The following is an 18,917-nucleotide window of genomic DNA, read 5'->3' on the forward strand; positions in this document are numbered from 1 at the left end:
CGGGGGACTCAATAATTTTCCCGCCTGCATCCTCACCCATGCCTCGTGTTTGTCTCACCCCCGCCAGGCCCCTGGTCGATCTGTCTATCTGCCCCTGCACTGACTCCTCATTAACACATGAATGAAGACAGGGCAGGGCCTGCTAAGGCTTGGACGCTAACAGAAGGCAGCAGATTTGCAATTCAAACCTCTGACTGACCTCCTCTCGCCCCCCACCTCACCCTTCCAGCCTTGTATACTGGGACTGGAACTGTCACCAGTATGATTGAGGATGTATGTAAAAAGGGAGAGAGGGATAGAGAGAGACAGATGTGAATTCACACACTCATGTCATGCCTCTGCACACTTTCATATTGATGGGCACAAAGCAAATACATGCAGACGTGCATATGCATATTTAGAAAGAACATGTGATAGAGAGTTCAGTATATACTAATGATTTTCCAATATAATGATTTTTCAAAATAAAGTCAAGTTCAAGGGAATAGCGCTTCAGATATGGAGGCAGCCCCATAACGCAAGATTTTATCTTAGAAACAATAACATTCATTTTCCAAGTCCCTACAGTACAGCACTAAGACAACAATATTAAACCTTTAAAATCTGGTGTGAAACGGTTTTAAAATGCCAGATTTCCAGGTATTTTCAATACTGACTCCCACAGCTTTGTATGCAGAGTATGCCTGTCCTAAATGATTGCAAGTTCAAAGAGTGTAGTAATTTGACCCCCCAAAAAATTACACCACCATGACCTGAAGAAAATTTGATGAAAAGCTCATTTTCATTAAATATGTTTTATCTATCTTAGTAGCCTTTGACATTTAAGTATTAATATAACTAAAATTCAAATTAACTTGTGAGCGAGATTTAAGCCATTTAAAAAACAAAATGAAGATGGTAATATTTACATGCACACAATTTTAAAGCCTCTGGAAAAAATGACCGTGGGTGTGTCCAAAACAACACACACGCACACACAGTTTTCTGTAATTTGTGTTTGTTGTTAAAAAGCCTTACCTCCACATGATTCAAATGTTTGTTTAAAATGTGTTAAAATTATAAAGAAACTCATCCATTACACATAAATTTAAAACATTAATCAGCCAATAGGAACCTGAGATATATATGCATTTAGGTTAATGGTCTATTAGACTGTCAGGGCTGAAACATCTGTGCAGATGTTATTTTAGTAATCTGAATGCAATCTGTTGCTAAGAAGTCTAGTTTCAGACTAAGATCCTATTTTCTGATAAATCACATTTATTATGGATCTTCACTGTGAATTTTAACCCTTTGAAACCGAACAGATGTGAGATCAGGTGAGAGCCACGCGTTTCCCATCAAGCCCTGAGGTCTTGCAGTAGGTGGAGAGCATCATGGACGAGCCCGGTGTGTTTCTCCTCAGCTGCGGAGGGCTGTGTAAGCATTCAAAGAAGTATTCATAAATTGTAAACACTGTGCAAAATGCTTGCTGCTAAATGGAGAAAGAACTGAAAACGATATACTGAATACCAACGCATTTGTTTTTAAATATGCTCTTATTTTCTTTTAATGTCTAATTACGTCACTTCCTACTTTAGGCTCCACTACTTCCGGCATGTGCCAACAACATGGCAGCGCCCATAGCGATTCACCTGGAGTTTGGGTAGGCGAATTTTAAGCCATTTATTATATTTTAATAGCACTGTTTTATTATTTTTACATGCTGAAACAATGCTTTTATTGACTGCTGTACTATTTTTCTATGGTTATGCTGAGTGTGTGTAAATCAGCTCATATCGGTGTAGAAACAATTAGCTGCCTCGTCGTTTTGAGTCTGTTTATGACACATCCCTCACGGCATTATCGCTTCTTATGGTGTTACAGAGAACAGCAGAGCGAGACTGTGTACTGGCTTAAAGGATTTAGCAAGTAAGGAAGAAAAACTATCATAAAAATAAAAACAGTCATCCTCGACTTTAAACATCCTCTCAATCTGTCCATTCGCACTTTGCAGGCTGTAAAGATTCAAAACTAGTTTAAGTTGATAATAACCACTCGATATATATCTGAGCACCTGCAGATATTCTGCAGGATCCATAGCTTTCCTTGGTTCTGGGCCCTGGTGCCGTTTACCCAGATGTATCTGCTGCACATTTTACAATAAGCGCAGTAGTGATGGTGTCAGCACAGAGAAAGCAGTAAACAGTATGAAAACAAATGGAGCAATGACCAGGTAGCTGTATAGGAAAAGGAAACCGGTTCCAGACAGAACCTAGTGTCCAGTTTCACCTTTTAAAATGTGACTGAGATCACTTTAGCCATGAAATGTTTCTAGGAAACAGGGCAGTGGATCTCACAGACTATTATCATTATTTAGCATAGATTTGATTGCAATGAAAACTGACTTATTTGACTACTCTGCTTAACTCATTAAGTACATACATCTGGGTTTTTCTGTTTAGATGATGTCGTCTATTTCCAACACACCTTCTCCAGAACTCATCCCAATGTACGATGTACATAAACATGATCTGAACTGAACAACTTCTCTCAGTGACATCATCTGAAGGAGATTTCAAACCAGGCACACAGATCATTTAAAATAAGGAAGGCACAATTAAGTTTAAAATAAATTCTATGCTTGTGTTCCCCAGACAAGAAGCTTATTGAAAATTGATGAGGATGACTTTTAATTAATATATCTATCAGGCAAGAATATAATTTTTAGACTAATTCAGTAAATTCCTGTCCAAACAAAGTAGTTCATTGCATTGAAGCACACATCATGCTGCCATCGCAGTCCTTCTGAGGAGGTGGGAGGGATTTTCCCACTAGTCTGTCAATATCTTATATTTGTCACTACAAGCTAAAGCCACACTGGAATCTCTTAAATTTCTATTGTCTAACAACATTGCCCAACTTCAGCTTCAGTTAATAGGCCAAGCACTGAAAGGATTTTGTCTCAGCAGCATGAACACAAATGTAAATGTTTAAATGCCGTGTCCAATTAAGGATTTATCATTCAGAGATGATGACAGACCTACATTTTTTATGAAGACTGGAGACTTGGACTCCCTAGTCATGGCTGGGAGCAGCAGGTTGTATACCTGAACCCTGTAACACCATGTGAGCCTGAAGCTGCACGTTTTGCTCAAGGTCCAAAGTTTTTTAATCCAAACAGAACCAGAACCTTTGTGATTGGAAATGTTGGACCCTGGACTCTGTATCTTTAACTATATTTTTATTGAAAGCATTTCATTGGAGTGGTTCAGCAGTGCAGACCTGTTTTTATTAATGACTGAAGATGATCCTTCACTCAGTTACTATCTAAATGAGTCAGAAACACACTGTTTATGTAACACTCTGTTTTTCTAGAGGAGGAGCAGAGCTACTTTTAAATGGCGTGAAGGAACATCATGTGACTCTTCCAAGCCAATTAGAGCCTTGTGAGTATCACCTATCACCTGTGCCTTCACATCACATGTTGCTAAACCAAATGATGATAAATTCAGTATTTTCTCATATTAATTTCTCACATGAAATAGTTTGCAGCACCTTATGAAGTAACAATACTTTATACATTGACCAAAAAGTGATTGTACTGTATTACATAACATTATAACTTACAACTAACATGTTTCTGTATTAATAAAGTGGCAGCTACTTTTAAAAACAAATGAATTCAAGCTGGCTGTTTCTTCCCTTTTACAGTTCTGTGTCATATGTCAGTGTTATCAACCATTGTCTTTCCCTCACTTTTCATTTCTTCTCGACCTTTCTCTCCTCCCTTTATCCTCTTCTCTAACATCATTATGACTTGCTGTTCCTGTCTCTAAATTGATCCTTTCTGCTTTTTTTTTACTTTTCTGAAAGTAATGCTGAGGAGTTTGAGGGAAGGAAATGGGGTTAAAAGGGAAATTGATGTTGCTTCTGATGGTTGTAAAAGAGCAGTGGACATGTCTGAGACCATTATGGTTGTTTTGTTGGGCATGTGCTCATTTTTCAATTCATATAAAGTTTAACACCTCAGGATCCAAATTGATTAGATTTTATTTTGCCTTGATTCAGGTTCCCTTCAGTTTTGGTTACTAACTCGGCATGAATGAAGGAAAACCTGCATGCAGCCTGACTTTATTTCCCAAACCAGCTCGGGACCTGGGTCATTGTGTAGGCTGTGTGTCACAGCTGCTTGTATATACGTTGAAGTGTGTGTGTGTGTGTGTGTGTGTGTGTTACAAATGAGAGCGATATGTGTCTTTGGTGGTTGATTAAACAAAGGATGTTCATACATGCTGCTGATGTTACCAGGACAACAAAAAGACAAACGCTGACCACAAAAGGGAATGTCAGCCAGATATGACCTTGCTGCATTGGGCAGTCTGTGTGTGTGAGCACAACATTACACAACCTACCGTTTTCGTCATGTTGTGCACAGAGCTCACAATTTTAGCCTCACAGGAGCACCGACATTTTTAATATAATTTCCTTCCTGTATGTGCTCATTGTGATCTAAAGTCTGGACCGGTTGTGTTTCTGCCAGGTCTGTTGATCCTGAAAATGTTGCACTGAACTAATTTTGCCTTACCCATCAGTGTGTGTCTGTAGGAGCACAGAGGGGGGTGCAGTGAAGGCAGATATAATTGGTTCTGAATCCTTCGTATTTCTCTTTGACCCCAGTCGGTGATTGATGACCCTCGACTGAAAGACCCCACCCCCACTCTTTTTATCTAACTCTCTCTCTCATAGACACACACACACACAACATAACCCCCGTGGTCTAAGGATCACACAGTTTTTGCCCCTCACATCAGCTGAAAGATGGATAGCTCGCCCCCGCCCCCCTCACATGACCATCATAATCGCACGAAGACAGAAAAGTAGATGGAGAGTAAAAGGGGAGTGGGGGACCGCACGCACAAAAGAAAAGCAGGAACGGTTTTGAATCAGCATCAAAATGGCGCCTTTTCGCCCCCCCCTCCCTCCATGTCTCCTTTTCCACCCACACAACGCTGCTATCCCAAGATGCATTAGGAGCCTGTGACGCATTTTCCCTTCTCTCTTGTCGGTCTGTTCCCTCCATTTCTTTTCCCCTCCACCTGGGCCATGAAACAAAAACCTTCATATCTAAGTCTCTTAATATCTGTATTCTGTCCTTTCACTTCTGCAGTTCGGAGGTTTTTTCCATTCCCTTTCATTTTTATCAATTTCCTTCTCATAAACCTGGATCTTTGCATTAGTCTGTGGATGATTTCAGGCTGTAGACTTGTGTAACCTTTTATAAGAAAGCCACTTATAGGGCAGAAAAACGAGAGATGGAGAGTGAGAAATGAAAAAATAAATGGTTGAGAAGATGCAATGACAAGAGGTAAAGATAGCGAAAAATACTAATAGTCCAAAGCAGAGAAAAAGCAAAGACAGGAGTCACTACAAAGAAGAAGTTATGACTTCTATAGTGATTAGTTCTGTTTTTAGCACCGCAGAGGTGCGGGTCAATATTCACTACCTAGTACTGTGTGTGTGTGTGTGTGTGTGTGTGTGTGTGTGTGTGTGTGTGTGTGTGTGTGTGTGTGTGTGTGTGTGTGTGTGTGTGTGTGTGTGTGTGTGTGTGTGTGTGTGTGTGTGTGTGTGTGTTGCTGGGGGTGGTATTCGTCTTTTCTTATATGGAGGCCTAGAAATGTAGAAAAGTAGCACTATCATTATACTACTGAGCTGGGCGACAGCACTGCAATTAACCCGTTCACCGTGCACACAGGCTCGGAAACGCTCACACTCCCCATTACATATCACTCACACAATCTGCTGCCCCCATAGCCACAGTGACCAGGCAGGTGTTTCTAGAAAAAGCCCCCCCACACCCCACCCCAAGCTAAATGTATTTCTTTTAAAGCTGTTTTCTATAAAACTGTATGGAATCTGTGTGTGTTTTATTTCATTATATCTGCTTTTCTTATCAGTGTTTGTTGATTGGGATCAAGGCACAATAATTTATATGTTTTTATATATGAATAAATCAGATGTGAACTTTGGGGGCAGTTTTTCAACATAAAACAAATGTATATCAGCTTTGTTTAGTCAGAGTTGAAATTAAAGACACCTCTCCCAATATGAAACCAGAAAAAGGCAGGTGCTTTGAATTTCTGAAGGATTCCAGACTCCTGGAGTTTTCAGTAATTTTAGATTTTATTGTAAGCTTGCCTTCTACATCTAATTGAACGATTTATTGAAAAAGCAAAGTAAAGTGCAACATTTGTTGTATGAATTTCACGTCAAATCCGGCGCCTTTGTGCTGTTTTAATGTGAGATTAGCTCTGCCTTTGATTCTGCTGAACTCACAAATCCCCGTGCGGTTTGACGCCTACCTGCTACGGCTTCACCGCTCTCCTTACACCTGGCTCCGGATGACTCACTGTTGTCCTCTTACCTTCGTATCTGCGCCATCTGCTGCTCCTCTCTCCTGTTGGACATTTCCTCCCTTCTTCTCTTATTTATTTACTTTCTTCTTGTGGAGTTCTTTCTTTTTGTAACTGTGTAAACTGGCAAAGGAAGCTGATCATGCTAATTTTGGTGTGTGCACTACCAGAAATTGCAGTCCCACTCTCAAGTGTTATTGTGAGTCGCTGTGCACATGTACTAAGTAGACAGCTGTGATCATATATACACACATAAACACACACAATCAGGAATTAGTTACAAGAAGATTTTCTTTTCCATTAACCTGATTTTTGGATCCTCATCAAAACCCTTTTTTTTTTGTGAGAGGAAACACACAGGTCAGTAACACCCCCACAAAAAAATCTAAATGTTAATGATACCATAACTATAATATATTCATTGTTAGTTGTTTAGTGGGGATTTATCCTAAAACCTGTTATTGTCCTTGCCATTGAGGCTTTCAGCTGGTTTGAGCGAAGCTCAATCTATTGTTCAGACAAGGTCAATCTGATTGTTGAAGAGGTCAGACTTAAAAAATTCAAGCATCACTGCAAAGCTTTGCATTTAGTGTTTAATACTAAGAATAATATTATTCTGGAATAGCATTTTACTGGTCATTTTTATTAGATCAGTTGAAAATTGTACAACACATATGGAGCAAGAGGGAAATATCATTGTATTTATATATTTTGGCTTAATGTGATTGTTCTTTCTTAATTTTAATCTTTCGAAAAATTACGTCCAGTTGCAATTGATCTTTGTTTTCCAATCTGTTCAGTCCTTTCCAGATTTCTATGCACAAATAATTCATTTTATTTTTTTCTGACCAAGGTGAACAATGTCGCTCTCGGCCATTGACATCAGTCAACCCTTCCCCCATTTCCAGTGTCCTCTCCTTTCCCCCCAAACATACACATACACTCATAAATATACATGCTCACAGACATATACACAGCTTCGTCCCGCCTGGTGCTTCTGTCGCGTCACATCGACCGGGGGGCTGGAACCGTGCACCTTGACCCATAACCCCTAACCTATGACCTCTGTTGTCTGTCTGTGTATGGGCTTTGTTTGTGTGTGTGTGTGTGTGTGTGTCTGTTTTCTAGGGGATATGAAGCAGCTGCTGGTCTGGATCCAACAGAACCTGCTGAAGGAGCGGCCTGAACTCTTTGTCCAGGGAGACTCTGTGTAAGTGTGCGCGCACTTGACACACACTTGATCTGTGCACGATAGCACAACCTTAAGGAAACAGAATATGACAAAACGTAAAATTAAACTCGATTGTGAGTCTTTCTGAGGAATTTGCTGCAACTTAAATAGAAGCTGGACCTTTACTGGGGGTGAAGGTCCAGCTTCAAGTTATAGGTTTAAAACAGAGCATTACCTATGAGCACATGTGTGCGTGCTCGTGTGTTTGTATACACACACACACGTCTATGTGTGTGTGTGTGTTTAGGTCTAGGGCTTAAAGCATTCTATAGGACCGGCTGACTTTTACAGCTGCGTTTGTGCAGGACTATTTATAGCACCACCTATGCAATGAATGGAGAAAAAGCTGGGCTGCCTATAAACCTTATAGATTAGTGTGTGTTTGTGCATACCTCATGTTGGCTGCACAAACAGTTGTTGTTTTTTTTGGAAACCATCATCAAGGTGTTTCTTCATTATCTTTTTAAAAGATCTATGGATGGTGATTAGTTTGCAATCCTTGTCGTTTTCCCCTATTCTTTTGTCCTGTCTATGTCCTACCCTGTGTGTGTGTGTGTGTGTGTGTGTGTGTGTGTGTGTGTGTTTCCACGTACATGCTTGTGCAGATGCGTGTTTGTCCTCACAGGTTCGTCTCACATTGCCCTTTCTCAGTGACGTCACAGAGCGTCTATGCATGTGGATAGAAGCTTGTTTGAACAATATTAGAGGCATCAGTATCTGTTTCAGGCATCATCTCGCTATCTACTGCACATTAACACTTTTGCCTCTGTGGCTTTCAGGAAAAAAAAACAAAAAAAAAAACACATCTGTTAAGGGCGCGAAGATGCCTGTTGTTACCCTCCCCCATTATTCCCATTATCCTCTTTAATAAGGGTGGTGATATTTTTTAAGTTTCGTGGGTTATGTTTGGACCTCATTAATTTCTGGTGACAGTTTGCTTTTCCCTATTTTCTCTCTAGTCTAGTATCTCACCCTCTTTTATTTCAGTCCTTGTTAGCCAGAAAACACTTAGAGAATTGTGATTGGTAAAACAACTGCTTTATTCGTTCATTTATACAGTTTAAATTACCTAACATTCACAGCAATTCAGTATGTGCTGAAACATGACCACATAAATACACACATGCAGTCACTTACACTAATGGAATAAATGTAACTAGCATGAATTTCACAGTGTTTGTTCTCGATCATGATGCTGGTTGTATATTCATTTTATACTGTGAATAACATAGAAACACGTCGCATTTAATTTCCTGTTTTCTCTGGGGTACTATTTAAATTAAAATAACATTTGTTGACATTTACAACAATTTTTTACATATTTCTTATTGTCAGCACTGTGTTTTTAATCAAGCTACATTAATTTTGTGTAGTAGCGTGAGGAAACAAATCAACCATGCTCAGAAAAAGTGATATTTTTTTCTATCTGCCTTTTATTGAACATCATTTAATTATTTCTTTGTATTCTTTCATTCTTTTTTCAGCAGAACTCAAGTATTTTCTCATGATTATAAATAATTTAACATATGTATGTATATTAGGTTGTTGGGTTTTTTTTTTCCTCTGAATGCATACAATATTATTACTGTTTAGTAATATTAGTACTATTTGAGTCTGTGTGTGTCTGCATCTGTGTTACTTTCGGAAAATACGTCTATACGTCTGACAACGATGCGTTTTCCCACAGGAGACCTGGGATTCTGGTGCTTATCAATGATGCAGACTGGGAGCTAATGGTGAGTACTATGAGCCATGCTCACTGTCAGGTAGTGTGTGTGTGTGTGTGTGTGTGTGTGTGTGTGTGTGTGTGTGTGTGTGTGTGTGTGTGTGTGTGTGTGTGTGTGTGTCCAGCAGTGTGTAAAAACATGTATTATTTTAACCTACGTCATGCATGCAGCAGTGTTTATGTCTTCAGCCTGTACGACTGTATAAAATGGTTTTTGTGGACGTTGAAATCGGGGCGACTGGTTGCACGTGACTGAGGTTGTTCATTCTCTCTCAGTCCCTTAATGTGTCATATATTGTGAAAAGCAAGTGTTAAACAAGTTTGTCCTTGGGGCCTCATATCTGAACACATATTTACATGCACACACAGTCTGAACGCTTCAATTTGAATCCATTGATTCAATTACAGGACTCAGCACAGGACGTAAATGAAAAGTTTTTTTCATTGATAGAATCCCAGTGGGAACACAGGAGTAGTATACATATTTGTGTTGGTAAACACTGATATGTCTCCTTTGTCTTGTACATATGTTTGAATATTGAATATTTTGTGTGTTCTCTAAACCTCAGGGGCAGCTGGATTACCAACTACAAGACCGAGACAACGTTGTGTTTATTTCTACTCTTCATGGAGGATAGAAATGAAATGCTACGATATCCCTGACAACTACGTAACGGCCTTCTCTCCACATCCTCCGCACTCTCTGCTCTTTCCCCCCACGTCCCAACAACACGTCACCCCTTTGGACGATGTGAATGTGTCAACCTGCACCGTGGTCGCTGAGGTGATTGATGACGGTTCACAGGAGTGAGTGGAAATTCAGAGATAGTTACGGAGGGAAAAATATGGAAGAAGACGGGAATACTGTGGATGTTTTCAAGAAATGTGTATATTATGATCAGCGTGGCTGTCAAAGACAAAATGGCCTCATCTTATGTTCTGAAATGACTCTGCATTCATGTGAAAAAAGAAAGGTTGCCACTTTTTAACCCCACCAAACAGCATTCCCTAGCACTAAATATACATCTGATACATTGTTTATAATGCATTATAATGAAGTTGCACATAAACGGACATTTTAAGCCTTTATTAATGTATTTTCAACAATTAGAATTTCTCCTATGAAGACATATCTTACAGGATTACATGTGTATTATACTGCTGCCATTCATGTGTGTATACATTAGCAGTTAGGGAGGCTTCACAGGAGAATGTGTAGTTGAGGAATACATGAATACATAAATACATGAAAACGTCCTAATATCTGTTTACAATGGCATCATAGTGTGTTATAAATAATTCACTAAATGTGTATATAGTGCTTATAAATGCGAAATTAAAATAAAATCTTACTAAGAAGATTTTGCTATTTTTTTTGTCCTGTGTTGGAAAAATTTTTTTTTTATTTTTTTTTTCTCTCTTTTTTATGTCAGTGTTTTATATTGTTCTTCATATTATGCACAATTAAAAGTTATTAAAGTATGACTGAATCTTTTCATCCTTTTTTATATGGCCTACCTTATTATTATTTTATTTTATTTATTTTGTATTTTCTAGAATTAAACAAACATCCCTCAGTTTATTAAAAAAAATATTTGGACAATGTTCATTCTAGTTTTTTTTCTGATTGATTATTACCTATACGTTAGTAATAGTTTTTAGTTATTACTGTGTGAATACTGAAATTACTATTAAATATGTTAGATAAGTAAAATGTAATAATACACATGCTTTTGAAATAATGCCATCTGCAGTAAATATGTACTGTTATACATACTATATGTATATATATATATATATATATATATTTTTTTTTTTTTACTGTAAAGATAACTGTCTTACACATTCCAAACCCATCTTGTGTTATTTCTGCTTTCCTCTGTGCACATCCTAAACACCGCTGTGCGCCGCACACAGAGGCCTGTGGCCAAACGCTTTTCTCAATTAGGATTTTACAGCACGCTTCGATAATTCCTGGTGATAACTTCTATCTGATCGATTTAAGCCCAGCTCTGTGATCACGCTTCAGTTTTAGCCTGATTAGACGAGACTTTAGGGAGATTTTACCATCCTGTAGCACCGCTTAGCTGGAATATTCATAAGAGGGGTGGAGGGGGTGTAAACTACAGCACCACTGCGGGAGGTCGAGGTCTAGCCTCCGGGCTGCCCTCCCCTGAACGCCCGGGGCGACCTAAAACCTTTTCTCGGTTGTGGAGTCCGATTTGCAACGGGAAACCGGCCGATAATGGCCGCTAGAAAGGAAATGCTAATGAGGCTGTGAGGGGGTGACAGAGGAAACTGTAGCACTGTGTCAGCTGGTGCAGGCCCAGGCCAGGCTGAGGTTTCGCAGTTTGACCATGTTGCTTTTTTTTGGCACTGTTTGAGCCAAATATTAAAACAATGTCCAAGTTTACGCAGCTCGTTTGGATGATTTACAGCTTATAATCGGGTAAAATTTGTGTCTGTTTAAGCTGCACTACACCAGACCCTAGTTTTCCATCATTTGTGTGCAGGTAAGTGTTGGTTCCCAACTTGTATTCGCCTTCAGTCCCCACTGTTTATTTTTACGCACTGAGTTCTTATTAATACGCGAGGTTCAGCGCCGGAGTCCTGCAGGGTTTTGGACTGTTACCTGCAGTCTGTTGCAGTGTGCACAGGCTGCTCAGTGCATGGCTGACTGCTCAGCAGGAAGAGATGGGGACGACGCTGGTGTGGTGAGAGTGGAAAACTGGCCTCACCATCACATCTCACACGTGGATCACAGCCACTGTGGACAAACCTGAGGTTACAACAGTGGGTATGAAAGCGCCTCTGATCTCCAGTCTGTGCAGACGAACATATAGTAAGCAACAGCCAATAAAAATGAAGTACTAAAGCAGGATTTAACATAATAGCATTTATGTAGTTTGAAGAGGCTGAGAGGATGCTCGCTTTGTAAAATTGTATTGTCTATAAAAACAAAACACACGGTGTATTTAAGGCAGATATTTTTATTATGCTGACAGAATTACACCAGTATTTTGTGCATGTCCTCACCTGATCTGCTATTATTTACTAAATTGACACCTGGCTGCTTGTTTTAAAGCAACAGTGGTCAGATTTGCTCTGCATCATGTTTTGCTATCAACACCCACAGACTCCCAGTTTCCTGCAGTGGATCCAGTGTCTTGTACAACACGTGTGTTGTATGTGAACAGAAATGTAGCTCGAAATGCGCAGCTAACAAATTAATAACCGAGCTTATTGCACGTTTACTAATGTCCTAATGAGTGGTATGTTTGCATCTATACCTACAATTAAAATATTAAATATTCTGTTGCAATGTAACACCACGACCTGAGTGTTGGGAAATTGGAGCTTTTTTTTTTTTATTATTCAAAAGACTCTTGTTTGTTTGTTTACATGCAGAAAACACAAACCTTGCATTTGTGCAGAACAAGTTTGAAATATGCAAATAATTAACATGCAGTTCTGTAAATATTCTATGAATAAATGAAGTGGTGAAAAGCTCTTTTTACAAGACAAACACAGGAGGGGGAAAGTGTCCACTATGTATTGAACACAGAAGCATCTCTGCAAGAGCAAACATGATGCACTAATCCCCTGGAATTAAGAAAGGTTAGTCTTTTATGTTCAGCAACACACTTGGCTGTGTGTGAGTATGTGTGTGTGTGTGTGTGTGTGTGTGTGTGTGTGTGTGTGTGTGTGTGTGTGTGTGTGTGTGTGTGTGTGTGTGAGGCTCTGTTTCGATCATATCCGTCTGTAACTCACAGGAAAATAACAAACTAAACATATCTGAAAGCAGAACATATCGCTGAGTAAAAATATTTCTATTATTAAACTTAAACCGTCCAAATGAGTTGTTTCTATTTATTTTATTAACATGAGCTAAACTAGTAAATAATGGAGGGGAATTGTGTTCTAAAAAAAAAGAATACTTAACTAATTTTATTTATTCAAAGTGAGCAAATTCAGAATTGGAAAACACACCTTCAAGTGTCCTACGTGATGGATTGGTGTTTGACTCCACAGAGATTTGGCAGCATCAATAATCAGCCCTCTTCTCTCTGTTTCCTATTATTTCAACACATTTCCATGCAGTAATCTGCTTTTTATTCAGCTTTAGAAGCAACAAAGACGATTTGATCCACGTGTTTAACTGAACGCAGACAATCTGTGGTCTGTCTGCTCTGCTACAGGACGCACTCTTTGAGCTCGCTCTTAATGGGCCTCTAAATATGCTCTGAGCACATTTTCGGAATAATTGAAGAAGCTATTTTTGCAGCCAAGTGCAGCTTTTAACGAAACGTGCCTCATCCAGTCCTGCCTCTTCCTAAATGCTGAGATGCGTCGCCGCTTTCAGCTCCATCCACAGCGTGCGCCCTGTGCTGCATGCAGGCCTCACTCCACTCAACTTGCTGCTTCTACTATTTGCCAAACACAGTCGATACGTCAATGCTTCCGGTCGATATTTGCCATTTAAAACAAACAGTCTTGATTAGATCTTCAACAGTGTAAATACCAATCGGGCCCACGACGAAACGCAAACCCACAATAACACATTACACGAGGCACAGTAAGGTTTCCTCCACTTTATTGGCCCCGCGTCCTTCTCTCCAAAAAAAAAAACAAAACAAAACAAAAAAAAAAAACACATGCAAATTGGGATTTGGTGTCTTACCTGGAATGAAACAGTTACAAAACACAACTGCACTAAAGGCCTTCATGCAGCCTTCTTTGTCGTTTAGGGGCCTACGCTCCTGATGTGGCGTTTGGCCAAAGACGGCAGTGATGAATGTGAGTTTGCAGCAACAGATGTCCATACACAATTCTTGGGGTTGAATTTGAGTTTACTCAAGAATTGCGTTTGGACAATCAGTCGCTAAAGACTCTGTAAACCCTGTGCCAAGATGGATAAAAAAATAAAAAATAAATAAAAAAAAAGATCAAGCATTTGATTATTTCAATCAGAAATGTGCCCGGGCAGTTATTCTAGGCCCATGGGTGCACCTGCTGCGGCTGCCGAAATGCCCTTTGACAGGATTGGCTGCGTCTGACACCGAAAACTGGTTTTCTTTCCTTTTTTTTCCCACAACATAGAGAGTTGCAGTACTGTGAATTATTTTTTTGACATTCTCACTGCTCAGCATCGTTTTTTTTTTTCCTTTAAAAGAAATCTGCTTTGAGCTGTTGCTGCAAACCCCTATTTAGCCAAGGTTTGGGGATGAAAAGGGTTCCAACATGGCCTGTAGGTCTGTAGGTCAGCCTCTCTAAACTATATCCCAAATACTTGAGCACACACATATTAAACCTCAGCTGGAAGCTGATTCCCTCTTTTAAAATGACCACCACACTGGAAGTAAATCATGCTAAAGATGCCACAGTCGTTGTGACTTTCTCTTGTGGCTCTATCCTGACATGCACACATCCTATTTCCCACTTTTCTTATCTCTCCACATCTTTACACTGGTTGCTACTTGTAAAGTTAACCCCCAAGTCAGTCCAGATCTGGGGGCTCTTAAAATGGCCGAATGGCCATTGCATTTTTGAAGTCAAATCATCTCCTTTGGTTCACGAGAGTCATACTTTGAAAGTGTCTCAAAAACGGATGGAAAGCAGGGATTAAAACAGCTCAGCTGGACTTTCTTTCATTTTAAAGTCCGAGCTGAGAGCGCCAGGAAAACGCCATTTCTGCACCTGTGTACTGTCATCGATTTAAGGAAAGACGGTTCAGTTCTGGTGCCTCAAGATGTACAATGGCTTTCCACGGATGACAAATAAAAAATAAAAAAAAAAGATCCCCTCCTATTTGAAGAAAGACACTTGGAGCGTTTCTGCTCTCCCCACTGGTGTTTTATAGCTGGCGATGAAATCGAATAATTAAAATAAAGGAAACCCCTTAGTTCCCGTTGGTGCGTCCTTGGTTCAGTTCCCACGACGTGCGTTTTCTCGGGTAGGCTGTGTGCTCCGTTCAAATGCCCCCCAGCGAGCAGCGTCGGATGGTGACAAAAAGGAGGCTGAGGAGCAGGAGGAAGCAGCGGGCTTCGTCCACTCCGGACAGTCGCTCCTGCCTCGCTTCCATCCTTCCTTTACGAGACTCTCGGACTGACTGGCTGGCTCACTGGATGGCTGTCCCTCTGCCCTCCTGGCTTTTTCTTTACGCTGCTCCAACAATAAACGCTGCGGCCGCGACGCAAGGCGGAGTGAGGAGTGGAGAAGGTCCTCGCTTGGTACTGAATTTGAATAACACCACGGGGTGATAAATGTCCATTGTACTGCTTAAGTAATGAATCTCCGCTGTCCTCTATGTCACACACACACACACACACATACACATGCACGCACGCACACACACACACACATACACACACACACACGCCAGCAGCTGCGATGAGGGACCAGCAGCCTCTCTTAAAGACACAACAGCCCTATTTTCTACCAAAAAAAGAGATTACAATCCCGACACTGTTTACTCTCTGACCGCACTGCATGACGTTTAGTGTTTCTCTTGTCCCCCTCTCCTGTGTGAGCAAACTAGTGCAACGCTGTAACCAGGCACTTGGACATAAAGCGGCGCCTTCAGCGCCATGTGCAGCCATTCTGCTACAGAGAGGGGCAGCCTACTGTAGGCCTCTGTGGCAAGTGTTGACCAAAGGGACAGAAAATGAGAGGATTATATAATGCTCATGTGACAGACGATTGATGGGGCCACAGAGGCCGTGTTGTCTTACACTTGAAATAGTGATACATCTTTACATAGCAGCAGGATTCAAATAGAAAAGATGCAACAAGAAGTTAAAACGAGTGCAAAAAGTGAAGGGAACAGTGCACTTGTCCTGTTTCAATCCAAACTCCTACTATGTTGCACTTGTGAAGCTGTTTGGGTTTTAAAATGTCTTTTAGCTCACTCACATGGGCGACTGGGTGAGTAGTATTTTTTTTTTAAAGAAATAAAAAGCAAAAGGGGCAATAGTTTAGAATTAAATGTGCTTTTTGATCCTTTTCTTTTTTGTTTGCCCCATAACTGAATGTTAGGCACAGTGGAAACAAAGATCATGTTGGCACGCCGTCATGTTCATGCGTAAAACGTATTTGTCCAAATTCCTAATATACAATGTGGCTATAATGCAACGTAAGAAATTCTGGTAAAGTCTTGAGCCAGTGTGTGCCTCTCACTGGAAACAAGAAACTGACTCAATCCCATCCTCATGTCGTGCATATCAGCACTTTTTGAATGCTGCGTTTGCGCTACGGCTTTTTGATGCTAAGAAACGCCACCTCTCTCTCTCTCTCTCTCTCTCTCTCTCTCCCACTCTCTCTCTCTCTCTCTCTAATAAATCATCCTGACTGATCCCGCCCCAGGCGCAGGGGGTCCTCCTCTATAAAGCCCAATCCGTTTTTTCCCTTTTCATCCCTCTCAAGAAGCCGAGTTAACCTCTGCTGATCCACAGGGCCAGAGCCCCTCTCACTCCCAGCCCGCCTCTCATTCATTCAGCCAGTCACTCATTCATTGCTCTTTTTGAGTGGTGAAAAGCAAAAAAAAAAAAAAAAAAACCCTCCATCCCTACTCCTTTCTCTCTGTCTCCTTCTCTCTCCCTCTCGTTGCCTTTTCATGCCCTGACTTTGCCAGAGGTGGGAAACCCAGTAAGAAGTCAAGAGGGTCCACTTTCACTCTCACCTTGACACCACCCACTGATCTCACTTATTCATGGGGGCAAACAGTTTTGGGTCAATGACAGTGCACAGATGTGTGTTTTTGTTTTGCTTTTTTTTTTTAACTCTGTGGTCACATTAAATATGTATTATGAAGATCAGAGAGACATCTGTAACAAAAGTTATTTTTTTTTTTGTTGCAGATGTTTCCCTGCTGCCTGTCTGTGCAGCAAAAAGTGAGTGTCCGCTCAATAAGTAATGAAAATGATCTGATCTGTAATCTCTGTTGTACAAGGATATTTTTTGGTTTGTGAATGAAAAAGCATCGTAGCTTTCTGCAAATAAATCTTTCATACAGCAAAGTTAAAATTGTAAAAAGTATAGATCAACCTTTTTAAGATGTACGGACAATTTTCAGGTAAAGCTCAAGAAACATTTTTATCCTTTTAAAATAGTGTTTCTTTTATTTCTTTAACTTCTATGTTTTTTTTTTTGCATAGTGATTGTCTGACATTACAATTTAAAAAAACAAATCACACCTAATCACCCTAAAAGGCAACACACACACACCAAAAATGAAACGCTATCCACATTCTTCAGTTGTTGGATTAAAGCCTTTTAGCTCAGTAGCTTTCATGTTGCCTGTTCGTCTTGGTGGTGTATAGTAGGGGTGTGTGAGTGTGTACACACAGAAACAGTAGGGAACCACTGCACTCTAGGCAGGGGCCACTGTGCTTCCCTCCATTCACAAATCAATGTTTAACCCGCTGGCTAAAAGGCCTGGCAGGGGAGAGGGAGGCCCAATCGGCAGGGTGGGCTATGAAGCCATCCCGTAGAGAGATGGAGAGGAGAGGGGAGACAAAGAGAACAGGGGAATCCTCAAAATAAACCTCCTCTGGTGAAGGCATCTCCTCCCTGCTGCTAGGGCACTGCTATGGAAGATGGAGAACAGAGTAGAGAGGTTAGAGAGGGAGAGAGAGAGAGGCATCGCTGTGGCAGGGAATGTCGTTGAAATGTATAGTGGGAAGGATGCTTAGTCAAGATTAGAGTCAAATGTGAAATTGGGAGTTTCTGAACAGGTTCAGTGGGTAAACACAACTTCTCCACAGATTTATCTGCCTCTAAAATACTGTATTGTCTGCTTGCAACATGTAGATGAGAAAATCTTAGCGATAGGCAGGAAGTATGATGCACAACCAGGCAGTGAATTCAGGAAACAAATTATAGAGAGGCATTGAAGTACTGTACAAGTCTTAAGGCCATAACAGACAAGAGAAATAGTTTTAGTTTTCATTATAAAATCTTTCTTTGTCTGAGAGTCTTGGTTGGTTTTTTGCCCATTCATTTGCTTTTTGTATGTGTTGCCATGCTATAATGTTGCTTAGTGAAGTATTTTATGAAGCTGGCAAGGTTTTGAACGTGGCAAATCTCATATCACCAGTTATTTTAATAGTGTAGTTTGGAGACTGCTTCACATGTTCTTGGGGGTCAAGGAAAACGGCTGAAAACACACACTGCTCGAAACCATAAAGAAGCTTTTGTGAAAGATTGTGTGTGATTGTCTAAGAAGGTTTTCTTGGTGTGAGAGAAGTTGACTCGTCTGAGATTACAGGTACTTCAAGACACTGATAGAAGTAAAACACATCAATCACCAAGTGGCATAATGACAAAGAATTAACCTTAAAAGACAAGTCTCTCGTAAACACACAGGAGAATGCGTCCTGCTCCTCTTTACTCAGACCACTGCACACACTCCTACTTCTCTTTAGCTCCCACCACAGCCACACACACTCCTTCCCCCCAAGCATGCCGCTGCCTAAACATCCCCCAGAATTCTTTGACAGTGGCCGCGTTGTTGCTTGGCAACGAGGCGACGGACAGCGTCATCCAGGGAGTAAGAGAGAGGATGAGAAGC

The 18,917-nt window shown here is 40.5% G+C and overlaps 1 protein-coding gene across 1 annotated transcript; it reads left to right on the forward strand.

Annotated features, from left to right (window-relative positions):
• Window positions 1-1,595: 1,595 nt before the first annotated feature.
• On the forward strand, window positions 1,596-10,302 carry urm1 (ubiquitin related modifier 1). The gene is made up of 5 exons (XM_026338861.1): window positions 1,596-1,645; window positions 3,358-3,428; window positions 7,521-7,602; window positions 9,311-9,359; window positions 9,919-10,302. The coding sequence occupies exons 1-5, from the start codon at window positions 1,611-1,613 to the stop codon at window positions 9,985-9,987; spliced, it is 306 nt and encodes a 101-aa protein (XP_026194646.1). The 5' UTR covers window positions 1,596-1,610; the 3' UTR covers window positions 9,988-10,302.
• Window positions 10,303-18,917: the final 8,615 nt, after the last annotated feature.

Source organism: Anabas testudineus, chromosome 22 (assembly GCF_900324465.2).
Source record: "Anabas testudineus chromosome 22, fAnaTes1.2, whole genome shotgun sequence".
In the NCBI taxonomy this organism is placed as follows: Eukaryota; Metazoa; Chordata; class Actinopteri; order Anabantiformes; family Anabantidae; genus Anabas; species Anabas testudineus.